The sequence below is a fragment of the Monomorium pharaonis genome, chromosome 6, assembly GCF_013373865.1.
Source record: "Monomorium pharaonis isolate MP-MQ-018 chromosome 6, ASM1337386v2, whole genome shotgun sequence".
NCBI lineage: Eukaryota > Metazoa > Arthropoda > Insecta > Hymenoptera > Formicidae > Monomorium > Monomorium pharaonis.
The window spans coordinates 14,515,785-14,532,817 of NC_050472.1; the positions used below are offsets into that span (position 1 = coordinate 14,515,785).

The following is a 17,033-nucleotide window of genomic DNA, read 5'->3' on the forward strand; positions in this document are numbered from 1 at the left end:
CACGACAACATTAACCACCAAACGTTTTAATTACGAAATTAGCGACCACCAAACGATTACGCATCGAATAATCCTTTGTGAAGTAAATTTGTTTGTTTTTTTTTTTTGAAAAATTAAAATCTCTCTAGGGAGTTTTACAGCAAGGCCATTCGGCAGCATTTTTTCTGCAATATTAAAGAAAACGATTGACCACCAAACGTTTTCATTAATATATTCGTGACCATCAAACGATTTTACATCCAATAATGCCTTTGAATTTATACGAAAAATATTTACCTAGTGAGTTTACAATGATGCCAATCGTAAACGGTTTTTTCGAATTTTTAGGAAAACGGATGACCACCAAACGATTTCATTAGTTTATTCGTGTCCACCAAACAATTTTACATCCAATAACTCCTTTGAAAGTGAAATTGTATGAAAAATAATATTCGTTTGAGGAATTTTGCAACGATGCCACTCAAAAACGATTTTTTTTAATTTCTACGAAAACGGTTGACCACCAAACGTTTTCATTAGTTTATTCGTGATCACCAAACAATTTTACATCTGTTGACGCCTTTGAAAGTGAATTTGTATGATAAATAATATTTATCTGGGGAATATCCAGTGATACCAAAACTAGTGACGATACTCAAAAACGGTTTTTTCTCATTTCTACGAAAACGGTTAACCAGCAAACGTTTTCATTAGCATATTCGTGACCACCAAACGATTCCAAATCGAATGAGCTTCTTGAAATTAAAATTGGTGCAAAAATAAATAATGTCGGGCTAACTTCACACCCAAATTTTATTTTTGATATTACAGAAAAACGGCTAACCACCAAACGATGGGACTGGACTACCAAACACCACCAAACGACCACCAAACGATACCAATTAGTGAAAATTAATAAAGCCGAAGTTGGGGGTGGCTAACTTCACAGAGGTGATATGGACCTAGTTTACACCGAGCACTTGGTACGCGTATCAAATAGTAAATAACTAGTGAATGCTTTTAATCATTGGCTGATCAGCTTAAATTCACTACTTGATACGCGTACCAAGTGCTCGGTGTAAACTAGAGCATGAGCACTTGGTACGCGTATCAAGTAGTGAATTTAAGCTGATCAACCAACGACCTAGTTTACACCGAGCATTTGATACGCGTATCCTTTTCTAAAAAAGATATGTTATTTATTTATCGAATGTATCGAAGTCATCTCGAAAGTCTCGAAGAATTGTTGCCTTTAATCCGCGATGCTGATTGGTTCTTTCGCTGATCATTGAACCGCATGCTTCGTAGTGTTTGACAGTTGTGTTTGACAGTTGTGTTTTCAAATCAAAATTGGTTATATCAAAAGTGTGAAAGTAATAAGGTAAGTAATAAAGAGATATATTAAGTAATAATATAATCTCTCTCTCTCGGAAATAACAATATCTTTAAAATTTTATAATCTTCTAGAAAAAAAGAAGGAAAGGAAATAGATTGGTAGGAGAAAGAGAGAGTTTCGACTTTTGTAAAAAGAAGAAGCAGAAAAGGAAACAGAAGGTGAAACAGCGACTTCTATAGAAAGAAGGAGCGGAAAAAGAGAGAGAGAGAAAGAGAGTGTAAGAAAGAAGAAAAAGAAAAGTGTTAGAGCATTAACAGTAAATATTATTGTATTGAGTATTTTATGTAGTTAGCAGCTCGCAATTACATATATTATTGGCTAATTTTTTTTCTGTGTGTGTATATTTGTGTATGCGCGCGCGTGTGTGTGTGTGTAAAATTATGTAAATTTATAAATAATTACATAATATTATATAAAAATATATTTTATTAAAAATTATTATTTACTTAATTCTTTTAACTTTTTTAAAATAAATACATACATATGTGTGTGTGTGTATTTATATAAAAAAAAGTTTAAAAAAATAAGTAAATAATTTTTATTAAAATATGTTTTTATATAATATTAAGATATATTAAGTAATAATGTAATATAAATAGGAAATAACAATAATATCTTTAAAATTTTATAATCTTTTAGAAAAAAGAAGGAAAGGAAATAGATTGGTAGGAGAAAGAGAGTTTCGACTTTTGTTGAAAAAAGAAGCAGAAAAGAAAACAGAAGGAGAAACAGCGACTTCTATAGAAAGAAGGAGCAGAAAAAGAGAGAGAGAGAAAGAGAGTGTAAGAAAGAAGAAAAAGAAGAGTGTTAGAGCATTAACAGTAAATATTATTGTAAGTTAGCAGCTCGCAATTACATATATTATTGGCTATATTTTTTTCTGTGTGTGTATATTTGTGCGTGCGCGCGCGCGTGTGTGTGTGTGTGTGTAAAATTATGTAAATTTATAAATAATTACATAATATTATATAAAAATATATTTTATTAAAAATTATTATTTACTTAATTCTTTTAACTTTTTTTTTAATAAATACATACATATATGTGTGTGTGTGTGTATTTATAAAAAAAAGTTTAAAAAAAATATGTAAATAATTTTATTAAAATATGTTTTTATATAATATTATGTAATTATTTATAAACTTACGCTTACACGTTTTTTATTCAAAATTGCAGAAGATAGAGGATAGATATAGACAACATAAAAATATGATTAATAATTTGTGTTGAGAGAGAAAGAGAGAAAAAGAGAGAGGGAGAAAGGGAGAGTGAGAGAGCGTGAGATAAAAAAAAATAAAAAATAAAATTTAAAATAATTAAGTAAATAATAATTTTTATAAAAATGTTTTTATATAATATTATGTAATTATTTATAAAATTATACTTACACGTTTTTATTCAAAATTGCAGAAGATAAAGGATAGAGGATTAAAGAAAGAGAAAAAGATAAAGAAAAGAGAGAAAAAAAGAAAAGAAAGAAAAAATTCAAAAAGCATAATTCTTTTAAATTAATAAACATTAAGACATTTCATAAAAAAGCGGAGAGAAAAAAGGAAGAAAGACGAGATAGGTATTTAATAATTGTTTAAAAAGCTGTAAAGCTTGTTTTGTCAAAATTTTGAATTTTTAATGACTTAATTGCGTTTTTATTTTTAACATATATAAATGTTTTTATTTAAGGTTAAAGAAAATAAACATTATATTAAAAAAAGAAAAAAAGAAATAGAGGAAGCAGAGAGTAAGAAAAGAAAAAAAGAAATATTAAAGAGGTATATACAGAAAATAGAAATAAAAATTTACATAATATTAATGAATGTCAGGGGTAGAAAATCAATATATTATTTGGTTGTAATTAACATTGACTCCAAACTGGTAGATATATTGATTTTCTTATAGCTGTTTCAAAATCAATTAATATAGCTGATACGGACGTAAAACCATATATACACTGCAAAAAAATGTAATGTATCCAATGAGATATGTAGTTGAGGACTGCCTACTCAATGCAATACTATATGTTATATTAGCACTTAACAAATCAAACTTTCACCTAGGGATTCTCAAAGTAGAGTCTTTGTCCTTTAATTTAAAAAAAGTACATGTAATTTAGATGATTTTTCGCAAAGTTGTATCACTTTGAAGATTGCCTAAAAATCGGTCAAAACTTTTGTCTCGTTTTCTTTTGCGCCAGTGTTTATATAGATATTTATAAAAAATAAAAAGTTTAAAAAAATTGCAAGAATTAAGTGATAGGTAGAAGAAGAAGAGAAAGAGAGAGAGAGAGAGAGAGAGAGAGAGAGAGAAGGAAAGAGAGAGAGAGAGAGAGAGAGAGAGAGAGAGAGAGAAGGAAAGAGAGAGAGAGAGAGAGAAATTAAGTAAATTTGAAGATCTTATTAAGAGAGAAAAAGAGAGAGAGAGTGCGAGATTTCGGGAAGGTAACATTTGCGTTTTAAATATTTTGAAAAAAAAGAATCTTAAACTCTTAATTCTCATTTCTTATTAATTATCATTCTCAATAATTATCAATTTTTATTAATTATTATTATTCTCATTAAATATCATTTGCGTTTTAATTATTTTGACATTTTGTGTATTTTAATAGAAGAAAAGGAATGAGATTAAAGAGAAAGAATTGAGATCGAGAGAATTTAAAAAAGAAATCCAGAAAGTGAAAGTGTTGAAATTTGATTAAAAATTATCAGGTAACATTACGTATAATATTATAAATTTTAATTTATTTAAAAATTTAAATTTAATGTTGTATTATTAAGGCATAAGATTTAAAAAATTTAATTTTAAAGTTGTTGGATGCTTGTTGTCAGAAGTTGTTGAAATGGTCAGAGAGCGATAGTGAGTTTTATCGAAAGAGATTAGAAAAGGAAAGAGATTAGATGAAAGGAAATTATAATTGAGAGAGATTAAACAAGAAAGCCAGAAAGTGAAAGTTTTGAAATTTTTTTGAAAATTAACAGGTAACGTTACATATAATATATTATAATTTTTAATTTATTTAAAGGGGATTAAGTATGGAGGTAAAGTGTGTAAGAGTGATATTAAGAAACATGCAAATATAATATAATTAATAATTTGTGTTTAGAGAGAGAGAGAGAGAGAGAGAGAGAGAGAGAGAGAGAGAGAGAGAGAGAGAGAGGTGAGGAGGAGGAGGGAGAATGAGAGAGCGTGAGAGATATAAAAGAGGATTAAATAAGAAAGTAAAGTGTGTAAGAGTAATATTGAACAATATGAAAATAATATAATTAATATAATTAATAATATAATTAATAATTTAGAGAGGGGGAAAGGGAGAATGAGGGAGCGTGAGATAGAGAAGGGCATTAAATATGATAAAGTGTGTGAGAGTAATATTACAGAAGAAGAATAAGTGCAATGTTCAATATAAAAATGCTAAGTGGCGCGCGCGAAGCGCGCGCAATGTTGTGTTCTAGTCAAATAGTAAATAACTAGTGAATGTGTTTAATCATTAGCTGATCAGCTTAAATTCACTACTTGATACGCGTACCAAGTGCTCAGTGTAAACTAGAGCATTATTTTTCATATCTGAAAAAGTATGAAAATGACCATTTTTATAAACACACATGTCGAAAAATCTATCAATTTTACCGCACTAATTACATTTTTTTCAATATCAAAGTATTTAGTATAATAAAAATAAAACAAATATTAAAAAAAAGTTATTTATGTAACTTTTTAAACAAATTCCGACAAAAGTAATCAATAAATATATAATACCCAAAGCGTGCACTATGTATGAAAATGTCGTTTACACGTTTTTAAATAATTTAACTGGAATTGATCACAGGGCCAAAAAGAAAATAAAGATGTCATTAGTGGAATTGTTCAACAGATAAAATTTGTATAAAATATAAATTATACACACATAATTAATATTTATTTTAAATTAATCTAAAAAAAACTGATTGTGCCGCTTCTATGGAAAAAATTACAAAAAAACGTAAATAACATTTTTTGTGATTTTATTTATGCTTTGTTTATGCGAAAAATAAATAAAAGTATTCATTATAACTCGTTCTAGCCTGTAGCTAAACTAACATAAAGTTAACAAAAATTAATTATTGAAAATAAAACTAAAGTGTAAAAAACTAATCGATATAAAAAGTACTTTGTAAAAATCAATTTTGCAACACATTTTTATAAACAAATTCATTGATATGTTTAATATACCCAGTGAACACATTTTATAGCGGCAATATAACATGGAAATTACATGTAATTTAACATTGTTATTCTTGTGATATGTAGGTGCTATATGACATGGAAATAACCTGTTACGTAATATTTGTTATACGCAAGTGATCTAGCTGTTATACATCGTTTTGGCGTTATAGTTATTCAACAAAAATTATATAATCGTAACATAACACGTTCGTATCAATGTTATTATGGAACGATGCGTCGTAGTTGACTCAAAAATCAGACATTATAACATCCTGAATGACAGATCTATTTAATAATAAAAAAAATTATTATAAAGATAATGTTTTCAAAAATAACGGTTTGTCCACAATTACTGCGCACAAAAAATGCACGAAATCGAAATTCATCATGTGCTGAGCAAAAACAGAATAATAAATGTATACTATTCAATTTTTCTTAGAATTATTATCTATATAGTTAACCATCTAATTAATCATTTGAACGCTTCAAAGATTAGTGCTAAATAAATCGTAATTTCCATCAAATTATTAAGGTTATGGAAAAAGATAAATTTAACAATGAAATTAATAAGTAAATAAATTAATGCTATTTATTTTTAATGTTTGCAAAATTTAATTGCTTTTATAAAAAATAATATAGTCGCGTCAGTTTACATATAGGTATATGTAGACAATAACAAGTACCCATATCGATGAGTCAAATTGGCGTAGCAGGTAGAGTACAAGGTTCGTAATCCTAAGGTCCCGGGTTCAAACCTAGCAGGGGCAAGTAAGAATAAAATAAAAAATTACATAATTTAAATTTAATTAATTAATAAAAATTTATTCTAAATGTAGTATGTGCTGTTGATAAAAATAATTTAAAAAAATGAAATTTTTATTTTATTTTTCTTTGTAACTGTTGTGTAACGGTTAGATAACATGTAATTATAACATGTTATATTGCTGAGTCGGAAATTGTAACTTACATGTAAGTTACGTGTAATTTCAGAGTAACGTAACCTGTTATATTCGGTTACATTGCTGTTACACTGCTGCTATATTACTGTGTTCACTGGGATATTACGGTCGAAATAATGTACTAATATTGAAATTATTTTAAATTGGCTGTATGAACTAATTACGCTAATCGGAAAAAATAAAAGAAATATTATATGCAGTGTATAAATTTTTTGTCGTTCTTTGATTATGCAAAAAATGAATATGTTTATATCAATTTGTTACAAAATTTTTAAAGCTTAAAAAATCCACAAAATAAAATTGCCAAATTATTTAATTTATTTTAATTAATTTTTAAAAAATTACAAGTTAATGGTGTATATAAAAAATATTAAACAATAATTTGTTAATATTCTAAATTTTCTAAGTAAAAAAGGTCAGTCTCAAAAACAATATATATTTGCATTACGCGAGCGAGCAAGACAGTAAGGGAGGCGAACGAGATAAGAATAGCAATATGCAAGAAGCTCGATCCGATTCTCGGGCTTCAGCATGCTGTTATTCTTCTCATCTCGCTCACTTCTATTACTATCTTTTCGTTCTTATTGATCTCTCGCTCGCTTCTTTTACTGTTTTGCTCGTTCTTATTAAATGTCTCGTTCGCTCTTGTATCTTCTCGCTCGCACACATTAGGAAAAATCAATAACTCTGTTACCGACATTTCGTTCACATAGCACGAAACACAACCAGGTAGCACGGACGCACACCGAACAAACGATTTTATTGACAGGGTCGAAAAGTGGATGTGATACGTAATTCCATGATGTAATAAGAAAGGTGTACCATTGCGCATATAGCGATGGCGGCACGATAAGCGGAACCAATGAAATTTGAGTCCAAATGCACCGCGCAAATAATCTTCTTCTTTCGAACATTTGGACCCAATTCTTATTGGTCGACTACTGCGCATACGTGATGTTTGTTCACCTTTCTTATTAGATCATGCGTAGTTCTACGTCCACGTTTGGCTACATCCACATTTCGATCGCACGAAAAAGGCCGCGGTGGCCGCTCTCAGGCTTCTCTCTGCTATAACTATAAATTTTCAGTGCTGGTAATAAATTTTGGAACGTAGTTATCGTCATTTTTGAATGAATGACGGTGACGCGAAATATTCGGTTAAAAGGACCAGAGTATGTTATAACTGATTTACAATTTCTGGACTCTGAAAAGAACACATTAAATGATTGAATTAGAATTAACTGATGTTAACGAACATAGTCTAAATAAAGTGACTAGGAATTTCTGAGACTTTAGAGTTTAAACCCTGTTTTTGAACTCTTGTTTCCACTTGTTCAACTTACTTTTGATATTTAGAGAAGTTATCTGAAAGTAAAAAAGTCTTTTATTGTTGCACCAATAGATGTAAAAAATTCACTGATTATTTGGAATGGCGATGTCTGTTCTTTGGCATTCGACACAATCGAACATAATTTTGTATTTCCGTGTATACCTGATATTGTTGGAAGAATCTATAGAAAAGATTGAATCAATTATTTCAGTAATCATATTTTTATTAATTTTACATAAAATAAATCTTTATTTATACCTCATTACAATTGCTGTTACTTGACTTTTTTAAACATCCACATATAGAAGTATATCGTTTATTCCTGTTTTTACACAATTTCAGTTTCGTATTTTTCAGGTCTTGGAAAGTACAGTCAGCTTTGGAATATTCATTTCGTTTAAATCTCTTGATTTTATAAAGAGGTAAACAATTATCTATATTTTGAATATCCTTGTCCATTTCATTATCCTTTTTAAAGTATATTATATTGGAGGTGTCCAATAATACCTAATAAATAATATGTAATTTAAATTCCATGCTAATTTACTGTTATACACAAGATATTTGGTAACACATTAGGGAAAATTAAAAAAATAATTATATAATAAGACAAAGTTAAGAATATAATTGCAATACTCGTTTAATCATAAATTTTTATATAATCACATAAAGAGTACGCAAGGCACATAAATATTTAAATATTACAATTCATATTAATTTAAAAAATCTACAAAAATTTTGCTATTCTGATTTTATAATTCTAAATATTTATATAAAAAATATTAAATTAAAACATTCACATAAAAAAGTATCTAAAAAATAAATATTTAAATATTTTAAATTAAAAACCAAAATTATTATTTTGATATTTTTGATTTTTATTTTATCATCTAAAATTATTTCCAGACAACATACAATGAATGTCTAATTTTGGTCTTTATTTTGTCCAAATGTCTATGGATGTAATACAAATGTTTTAAAAACATACATTATTGAACGTTAAAAATATATTCATATTTGGGTATTTTAAAGACGTTTATTTTACGTATGTTTAAAAAAATTCTTGTGTGAAATCGTCGATTGTTTTTGACATGTAATAGAAATGATATATACAAAGTATATACAAGAACATTTTTTTTAGCATTATCCTAGATCAGGTCCAAAATCATGAGTTCACGAACTTCAGGTGTATTCTGTTGCCTGGATAGAGTGAAATAAAGAATAAACAAAAAAGACACGCGCCTCTTAACTTGAATAACAATATAAAAATTAATATCAAAATCATCTAAAATTTTTAAAATAGAGTCCCTAATTTTTTATTGCACATTTTTTGTAGTTAACATTAAAACGTTAAAACAATGATGACATAAGTTTTTTTAATCGTTTGTTATATTAATATGGTCGTTTAATAATAAAAAATGCTTTCAAAATATATGTTATATATTTAATAACTAAAATTAGATACATTTCAATCATTAAAAAAAAAAGAGGTGGAGTGTGTTTTTAATGCATCTTAGTTGTTACCAATTTATTAATTGCACAAAATACAATAACAAATTAATATCTGCACATTGCCATTGTATTAATACAAAACTTCAAGAGTTACAGAATAGCTCCATTAATTTGTTAGTATATTTTGTGCAATTAATAAATTATACAAATTAATTTGCATTAAAAACAAACAAAAAACAATCACCTATTTATCTTAAAAAAATTTTTTTAATTGTTGAAATAGATTTAATATTCAAAATGGATATTTTTTAGATGTCCCGAAAAATAACACAAGATGTCTTTAAAATGTTCTGGATTTTTAAAGATCTGATTTGGATATTTAAAATATACAAATGGTTTACTATGTACATTTTTAATACGTTTTTAAAACATCTGTATGCTATCAGAGTTTCTAAATTTTTGTTTTGCTTATTACTAAACATCCTATATTACCTATATGTAATCTATCTAAAATAATAATGAAATCAATCTTGAATAAATTGTCTATATTTTGCATTAACATTTAAAAAAATATTAGTAATGCAAGAAATGGTTACCTGTTCATCTATTATACATCTTTTTCTTTTAATAGATTTTTTTGGTATATTATCTGATGAAAATTCATTAATATGTTTATGTCTAAGTGGTTTTCTTGAGCTACTTTCCTTTCTCAAAGTTTGTCTGCATTCAGTATACTAAAAACAAAATAATATATTGATACGTTTAATATATAAAGTTAAGTATCAAGATCTCTATATTTTTGACAATGTAAGAAATACTTTTTTGATAGCACTTTGTATAGCTTGTATCCATTCGTCGCTGTCGCTTCTTTCCGAGTACAATAAGAACGTTTCGTGCAAACATGTTATACGAAACAGTTTTTTGCTCAGAACACAAGTCAGACTGCACTTGTTTAATGGTAAAATACAAGATACAATCAACGATGTTTCCGGTTCGCCTTTACAATACAATAAAGTGTCATTTAAAAGAACAAAATATCTTTTATAAGCTGAATTGCCTCGTCTCGAAACACGCATCAATGGTCCTTGCTTGATTAATATTCTACCAGGTTTCACAAGATTAATAGAAGTAACAATACATTTCTGAAGATTTAATAATTTTTGTGTTTCTTCGTTTTGCGCAATTAAGGTATTTATGTGCTTTGCAGAGTTCTCAATTTCAACCAAACACGCTGCAATTAGATAAAATTATAATTATATTAAAAACATATATTTAACCATCTGTTTGCAATCTAAGTGTTCCTGAAACAAGCAAAATTATGTTCTCAAATTTTATTTTTTATTGAACATTATAAAAGCTTTAATATTTGAATTAAAAAATTATTTAGTAATGTAATAAAGATGTTAAAAAAACTAAATTTTTTTTTATTCTTGAAAGCCTAGAACTGCAAAAAAGTTAGACAAAAGACCTTGATTGTAAACTAAAAGTTAATACAAATCATTTAGTAATTGAAATATCATTACCTTGTAAATGTCTGTACTCTCTATGTTCATAAGGAGTATGTTGTAACACTTCTTTAATAAGTAATTGATATCTTGGTACTCTTTGTACTGGTGTAATTAGCAACGAAGATAATTTCCTGCTTACTTCCGGTCTAGTCTCTTGATCACAAATAAATTTTTTAAAGGCAGCATTATTCTCCTCACTAGTCTAAAAGAATAATCTTAAAAATAAATTATTTAACATGTTACACATGCATCTTTTTACTTATATTCTAACAAAAGTATTTTTTAACATCAAAATATCAATTTTAACATCAAAATCAAGTATAATAAAAAGTATGTTTAAATAAATATTTACATTTATGTACTAAATATGTACAAGATACATATTTAGTACATACATCTTTAAAGTGCACTGTACCAGAAGGATTGCTGAACAATCACTAGTAAATTGTTTAAGAAAAATATTAAAGTAATTCCAGTCAGCACATAATTTTATAAGATTTACAAAAAATTATACTTATCTAAATGTTTGATATTTACAAAATATTCATGTTTGATTTTAGATTAATAAGATCATATAAAAATATTTATAAAATTGTACAACATATTACTATATTTATTTTTTGCTCACTATACATATTGTACAAAATAATTATATCAGATATAGTTTAATACTATGTTGAATAAAGATTGAATTATTTTTCATGTATGTAAAACATTAATATAATATTGAAGTAATGTGAATAAAATATTTATGTAACGTTTAAAAAATAAATAATTATAAATATTTATTATAAATAGTGTGCTATCTATTAACATTTGTTTTCATATTCATTGAATTGATTTTGAGCATTTAATTGAAGTACTATAAGTACTTATTATATTAAATTATATCTATTTGTACATTGACTAGTGCAATGATTGTAGTAAATTTTTTATACTTGGTATTACCTGTAACAAATTTAGTATTTGCGTATAATCATAAGCATAAACAGAATATAACTTGAAGAATGGTGCAAGTTTGTGGAACACTTCAACTATATTATCAGAATTATGTTTCAATTGAGCCACCAGTTCACCGCTTACGTTATATAATGTTTTTATGTTTTCAGCTAGCGTAGCAAGTAATGGATGATCCAGCAACTTTTTTTCAAGAATAGGTTGTATAAAAAACTAAAAAAACAGACATATATATGTATATATGTATATACATATTAATAATCATATAATTGTTACAAGAAAAATATATTAAAAGGTATACTTCTGTCAAAGTTTCCAATTGTTGCAAATAAGTAACTTCTGTAGTTAATATTTCTCGAATAGCTTGCAATCTTAGCATTTTTCTTCTCTCTTCAGCAGCTCTCTCATTATTTTCATTTAAAGCATGTAGAACTGCAAAAAATTGATACAAAAAAAGCTTAAATAATAATTAATAAATAATGTAAAAAAATATATAAATTATACCTTTCATTCGGCTCCGCATACTTAACATATTCCTTTCATTTATTATTTGTCTCAATTCCGAACTGAGACTAACTTGAGGCGACAAAGGTGAATACATAGTCATACGTGGAAATTTTTAGCGAGTTTAGAAAATTAATTAACAGCAATATAGTAAACTTTTGTATTCTTCTTCTTCTTCTCACTCCCCAAATGGATATCCGGTCCAGATTGGCTCTACTTAAAATACAATACGCGTGTATCTAAACATTCCTCTAAAAATTGTAGTAAACGCTTTATTTAAAACAATTCAATATACCGTTATAAGTTTTTGACGATTTGACTGAATTTGACGCAGTTGCGCACAGGGTACAACCCTTGAATATATATACATAGAGGAGGAATCAGGGGCTGTAATCTCTTATGTATTTTTCGTGACCAGCGTTTGTTGCGCCACCGCTGTAAGCGAACCCGCCGAACCGAACTAAAATGCAATATGGCCGTCTAAAATCAACATGGCCGTAGTAATGAGTTCCGTTCAACAAGCAAAGTAAAGTGAAGCAAAGCTTACGAGCGAAGAAGGAGGTTATTTCTTACGAACGGAATAATTTAAAACTGATGGTATGTAATCGCAATTCCGCTTACAGAAACAGCTTTTTTCTCGCTGCGATTTAATTTGTGGTATGGTATAAAGAGACTTTTTTTTTAGACACCAGTAACTGTTCCAATGTGTACACCAGCCTTCGACACCATATAGAATAAAGATGCTGTCAGAGGAGTTAGATGAGGGAGCTACAACCAAGAAAAAGCAATCTGTGATCACATTACTTAGCTTCGACAAACGATGACCTAAGTTCAACTGATTGTAGGCTCTTACGTCCACGTGGAATCAGCTGCTCCTTTGCAACTTGCAACAGGCTAAGGCTGCGTTCCGATATTAATTGTCAGTACTGAAAATCTACAGTATATGTGACGTAAACTATAGATTTTCAGTACTGGCAGTGAATATCGAAACGCAGCCTAAGTTACGAAGAAGCAGCTGATTCCACATGAACGTAAGAAAGAGGCTACAATCAGTTGAACTTTGGTCATCGTTTGTCGAAGCTAATGGGTGTCAAGACAAATCACTTAAATGCAAACTACTTTCCAGTATGTTGTAGCATAAGAAAGCAAGAAAATTGTATTGGAGGAGAAACAACGTGATTTAGAGAATAAGGTGCTCTATCACATAGAATGTAATTCTATTATAAAAACATGTAATGGTTCCATAAAATAAATAAGTTCAAAAAATTTATTAAATATTAATTTGAATGTGTATGTATGTGCATGTGTGTACGTACGGGTCAATGGATGGGAAGGGGAGTGAGGTGAAAGGGGAAAGAGCGGCCATATTGCATTTTAGTTCGGTTCGGCGGGTTCGCTTACAGCGGTGGCGCAACAAACGCTGGTCACGAAAAATACATAAGAGATTACAGCCCCTGGGAGGAATGCCAGTAGAGCACTAGAAAAGTAGGTATTCTCACGTCCGCCATTTTTCTTCAAACTAGCAAGTAACTAGCATAATGTTTTATATATATAATACATCGCAATAATCTTTGGTCTGTTCTTTCTAGCTGCACTGTTGCACTGGTGCAATAAGTTAAAGGCCGGAATTCATAGTCGAATCTTATTCAAGTTCCAGCTTAAGCACGATCTTGAGACGTCAATGCTGTTATTTCATTGGTTAAGTAAGTCTCAAGTCGGCTCGAAGCTAGACTTAAGACAATGCTTGAGCTTAAGATCGGTCTATGGCTGGTATTCATAGTCGAATCTTATTTCAAGATCGTCTCAAGCAATATCTTAAGATGCTAATACAGCTCTGTGATTGGCTGATGGCATCTTAAGACAGTACTTAAGATGATCTTAAATATAAGATCCGACTATGAATACTGGCCTATGAATCCCGTCCAAAGTAAGACAAGTATATTTTTTCTCATTCTAACTTATTGCACTAACAGTGCAACAGTGCAGCTAGAAAGAACAGACCATTTATGTGCTTCCACCTTTACCGAGTGCACTCGGGTGACGTTTCCGAACGCAGCCTAGAAAGAGCCCCTAATTTAGGGAATTTTTAGGGGGAAACGAAATGTGTGGTAGGGGATTATCGTGCGAGCCATCTGGCAACACTGTAGGAAAGGAAATTAACATGGCGACTTGTGCGGTAAATTGGCTAGTCGCGTTTTATCGAGGTGCTTTTACTGCGATCACATAACACACGGTGTGGTATTGTGAATGTACGGTGACGTCGCGTGTTGCGTGTTATACAACAAACCGGTGGCTTAGTATTTATCTGTGCAGCTGCAAAGACGAGTTGAAAACGTATTTAACACAGTCAGTGTCCTTTGCACGTGTTGTCTGTGACCGCAGCAACCGCGACCGACCGATAACGCGAACCCGACCCTAACAATGTCGGTCAGTTACGCCAGAATGAAGTCGTGTCACGAGGTGTCGTCGTCACCTGCATCGCGAACATCGTCACCCACGTCACCTGTGTCACCTCCTACATCACTCACATCAACAACCATGTCGAGTAACGCACCCAGACGCGCCGGCGACGAGGAGGACTGGCGGATGCCGCTGGCATTCTGCAAGCCTCGTCACAACGCCACAATTGAATATGTCAATTGTATCAATCAGACTTGGCGAATGAAGGAACGGGTACGTAATTTACTTAAAGATTAAAACTTAGATTATACTTCTGTAATAGTTGAATAATTTGGAGGAGAAACGAACACGCGATTTGTAGAGACGATAAATGCGGCCAATAAAGATCCTTAAATAATCTACAGATATATATAACATGTGTTTTTTTTTTTTATAGATGAAGACAGTGAGCGTTGCTCTGGTGTTGTGCCTAAATGTTGGCGTTGACCCTCCAGATATCGTCAAGACTCAACCATGTGCTCGCCTTGAATGCTGGATAGGTAGCTAAACTGGATAGCTTCGCTCGTTTATTTAAATTCTTCTCTCCCTGTTATGTATTATATAATTGTGAATTTTGAGGTTAGGCATGAATACCATACCAAGTGATTCAAGCTGATCTTGTAACATACATGCAGAGTTGGATAGTAACTCATTAAAAAATTAAAAGCTAAAGGTAAATATATATTAAAAGCTCTCAAAGCTCTCTCCTCTGGTTTTTTTCTATCTTTGTAAATTTGAATATTTTCATTCATAGAATCTTTCCTGAAAAGGAAAATTATTGTTCAAATTTCCTTTTTTTTTAAAATTCAATTTTAAAGTATCTTAATAAATTTTTATTACTGGTTTGAATGACTTAAAATTAGAAATATATATATATATTTTATATTAACATTACCATTACAAGCCAACACTAGATGTTTGCGTATATAATTAATCATTTAAATTTACAATTATCAGTATACATATATTGCGCTCTCACAAATTTGTCAGTTTTGAAACAGTTTTTTTTAAATTAGATTGACTAGCAATTTAATATCTTTTTATTAACAAGCATTTATAAGATCTTTTTTTAAAAATAAAAGTAGAAAAAACAGTAAAGAAATTATTAGGAGAAATAACACTTTAGCCAGGGCTGGATCTCCTACTATTTTGGGTATTTTATTGAGACATGTAGTAGAGGAGAAGATGGTAATATGGCCAATGTAGATAATACGGCTATCCATGTTAGCCACATTCCCGTTATTAACTGATGAATTCTAATAATTATTTATGCTATCATTTTTGTTTAGTAGCCTGGTGTTATATAAGGTCTGTTCTTTTTCGCTGCTGCATTGGTCCAATAAGTTAAAATGAGAAAAAAAATATTTGTCTTACTCTAACCTGTTGTACCACTACAGCAGTGCAGCGGAAAAGAACAAGCCAATAGTTGACACTAATATGACAAAGTGCAACAGTCAACATTTGTTATAAAACATTTTTACATTACAAATTTCAAAAATTTTTTAAGTTATATTTTAACATTTAATTACACATACTTCCTTTTTAAACACATTATCATCCAAAGGTATATATGCTTGAGTATTTTATTGTTATTTAACTCTATTTGGCTGTATATATTTCAAGTTATACAAAATTAAGCAATAATATTGGAATTTTGCTAATATAGCCATATAAGTACTGGTAATATGGTCCCATTCGAGATCTCAATATTGAGACAATTCCTTGATAAATTGATTGTCGCTGTGTAGTGAAGTGCCCTTAGTCTTTGTGGAAAAATTTACAACAGGGTATACTCAATGGGAATATCTTCGATATATTCAAAATATAAAAAAAAAGTCTACTTTAACCCTTTAACCCATTACTTCCCAAGTGGACATTTTATAGTCGATTGATTTTCGGCTCAGAAAAGTGATGAGATCACATAAAAACTTAAAACAAAATATGTTCTTCTACGTAAAAAGAGTTGCTCTTTCAGATTCCGGGGTCAAAATTTCAAAATTTTCTATTGGAAATTAAATATGGCGGCTCAAAGTTATATAAATTTTTTCATCGACTATTGACTTTTTATAGTAGAAAACTTTGAAAAATTTTGTCCATGACTGTTGTAAACGATTGAAGTGACGGAGTTTGCTTCTTTAAAGTATAAACTATGATTATTAATTGATTTTTTTAAGTAGTTCAAGTAGTTCAAGATGGTGGATGCAGTATGGCGTCCAAATACATGGAAATCATATTTTATTGCGATATATGTGTGTGAATAGTCATTTCTCACATTTTCGAGGTCGCTGGGTACGAATCTTTGGTCAATTACT

The 17,033-nt window shown here is 29.4% G+C and overlaps 2 protein-coding genes and 2 long non-coding RNA genes across 8 annotated transcripts in view; 3 read left to right on the top strand and 1 right to left on the bottom strand.

Moving 5' to 3' along the window:
• Positions 1–1,082: 1,082 nt before the first annotated feature.
• LOC118645919 lies at positions 1,083–12,065 on the top strand. 2 transcript variants are annotated; one of them, XR_004963556.1, is made up of 4 exons: positions 1,083–1,360; positions 1,447–1,643; positions 8,219–8,283; positions 11,931–12,065. It is a non-coding gene; the product is annotated as an uncharacterized LOC118645919 (long non-coding RNA). The 2 variants fall into 2 exon arrangements; XR_004963557.1 differs by lacking the exon at positions 1,447–1,643.
• LOC105828646 (FYVE, RhoGEF and PH domain-containing protein 2) lies at positions 6,886–12,607 on the bottom strand. Its single transcript, XM_012667104.3, has 9 exons — positions 12,283–12,607; positions 12,080–12,210; positions 11,770–11,991; positions 10,837–11,023; positions 10,132–10,544; positions 9,910–10,047; positions 8,120–8,368; positions 7,875–8,042; positions 6,886–7,735 (listed from the first exon to the last, which is right to left on the bottom strand). The coding sequence occupies exons 1-8, from the start codon at positions 12,383–12,385 to the stop codon at positions 7,893–7,895; spliced, it is 1,593 nt and encodes a 530-aa protein (XP_012522558.1). The 5' UTR covers positions 12,386–12,607; the 3' UTR covers positions 6,886–7,735; positions 7,875–7,892.
• A 64-nt stretch (positions 12,608–12,671) lies between these two features.
• Positions 12,672–13,548, top strand: LOC118645918. Its single transcript, XR_004963555.1, has 2 exons — positions 12,672–12,879; positions 12,968–13,548. It is a non-coding gene; the product is annotated as an uncharacterized LOC118645918 (long non-coding RNA).
• Positions 13,549–14,408: 860 nt separating this feature from the next.
• LOC105835795 (regulatory-associated protein of mTOR) overlaps positions 14,409–17,033 on the top strand; it is a 134,323-nt gene continuing 131,698 nt past the window's right edge. The window contains exons 1-2 of one of the 4 annotated variants that reach the window (XM_036288885.1): positions 14,409–14,955; positions 15,119–15,221. In XM_036288885.1, coding sequence (XP_036144778.1) covers positions 14,704–14,955; positions 15,119–15,221 — 355 coding nt within the window. In that variant the 5' untranslated portion in view covers positions 14,409–14,703. The remainder of the gene's footprint in view (positions 14,956–15,118; positions 15,222–17,033) is intronic. The other 3 variants (XM_036288887.1, XM_036288888.1, XM_036288886.1) reach the window with 3 other exon arrangements.

Coding starts and splice junctions, on each gene's coding strand:
- LOC105828646 (XM_012667104.3), bottom strand. CDS start 12,385: ATGACTATGTATTCACCTTTGTCGCCTCAAGTTAGTCTCAGTTCGGAA. Junction 10,048..10,131: donor TACAAAGTGCTATCAAAAAA/GTATTTCTTACA, acceptor TTTTGTTTTTAG/TATACTGAATGCAGACAAAC. Junction 8,369..9,909: donor GATGTATAATAGATGAACAG/GTAACCATTTCT, acceptor ATTATTTATTAG/GTATTATTGGACACCTCCAA.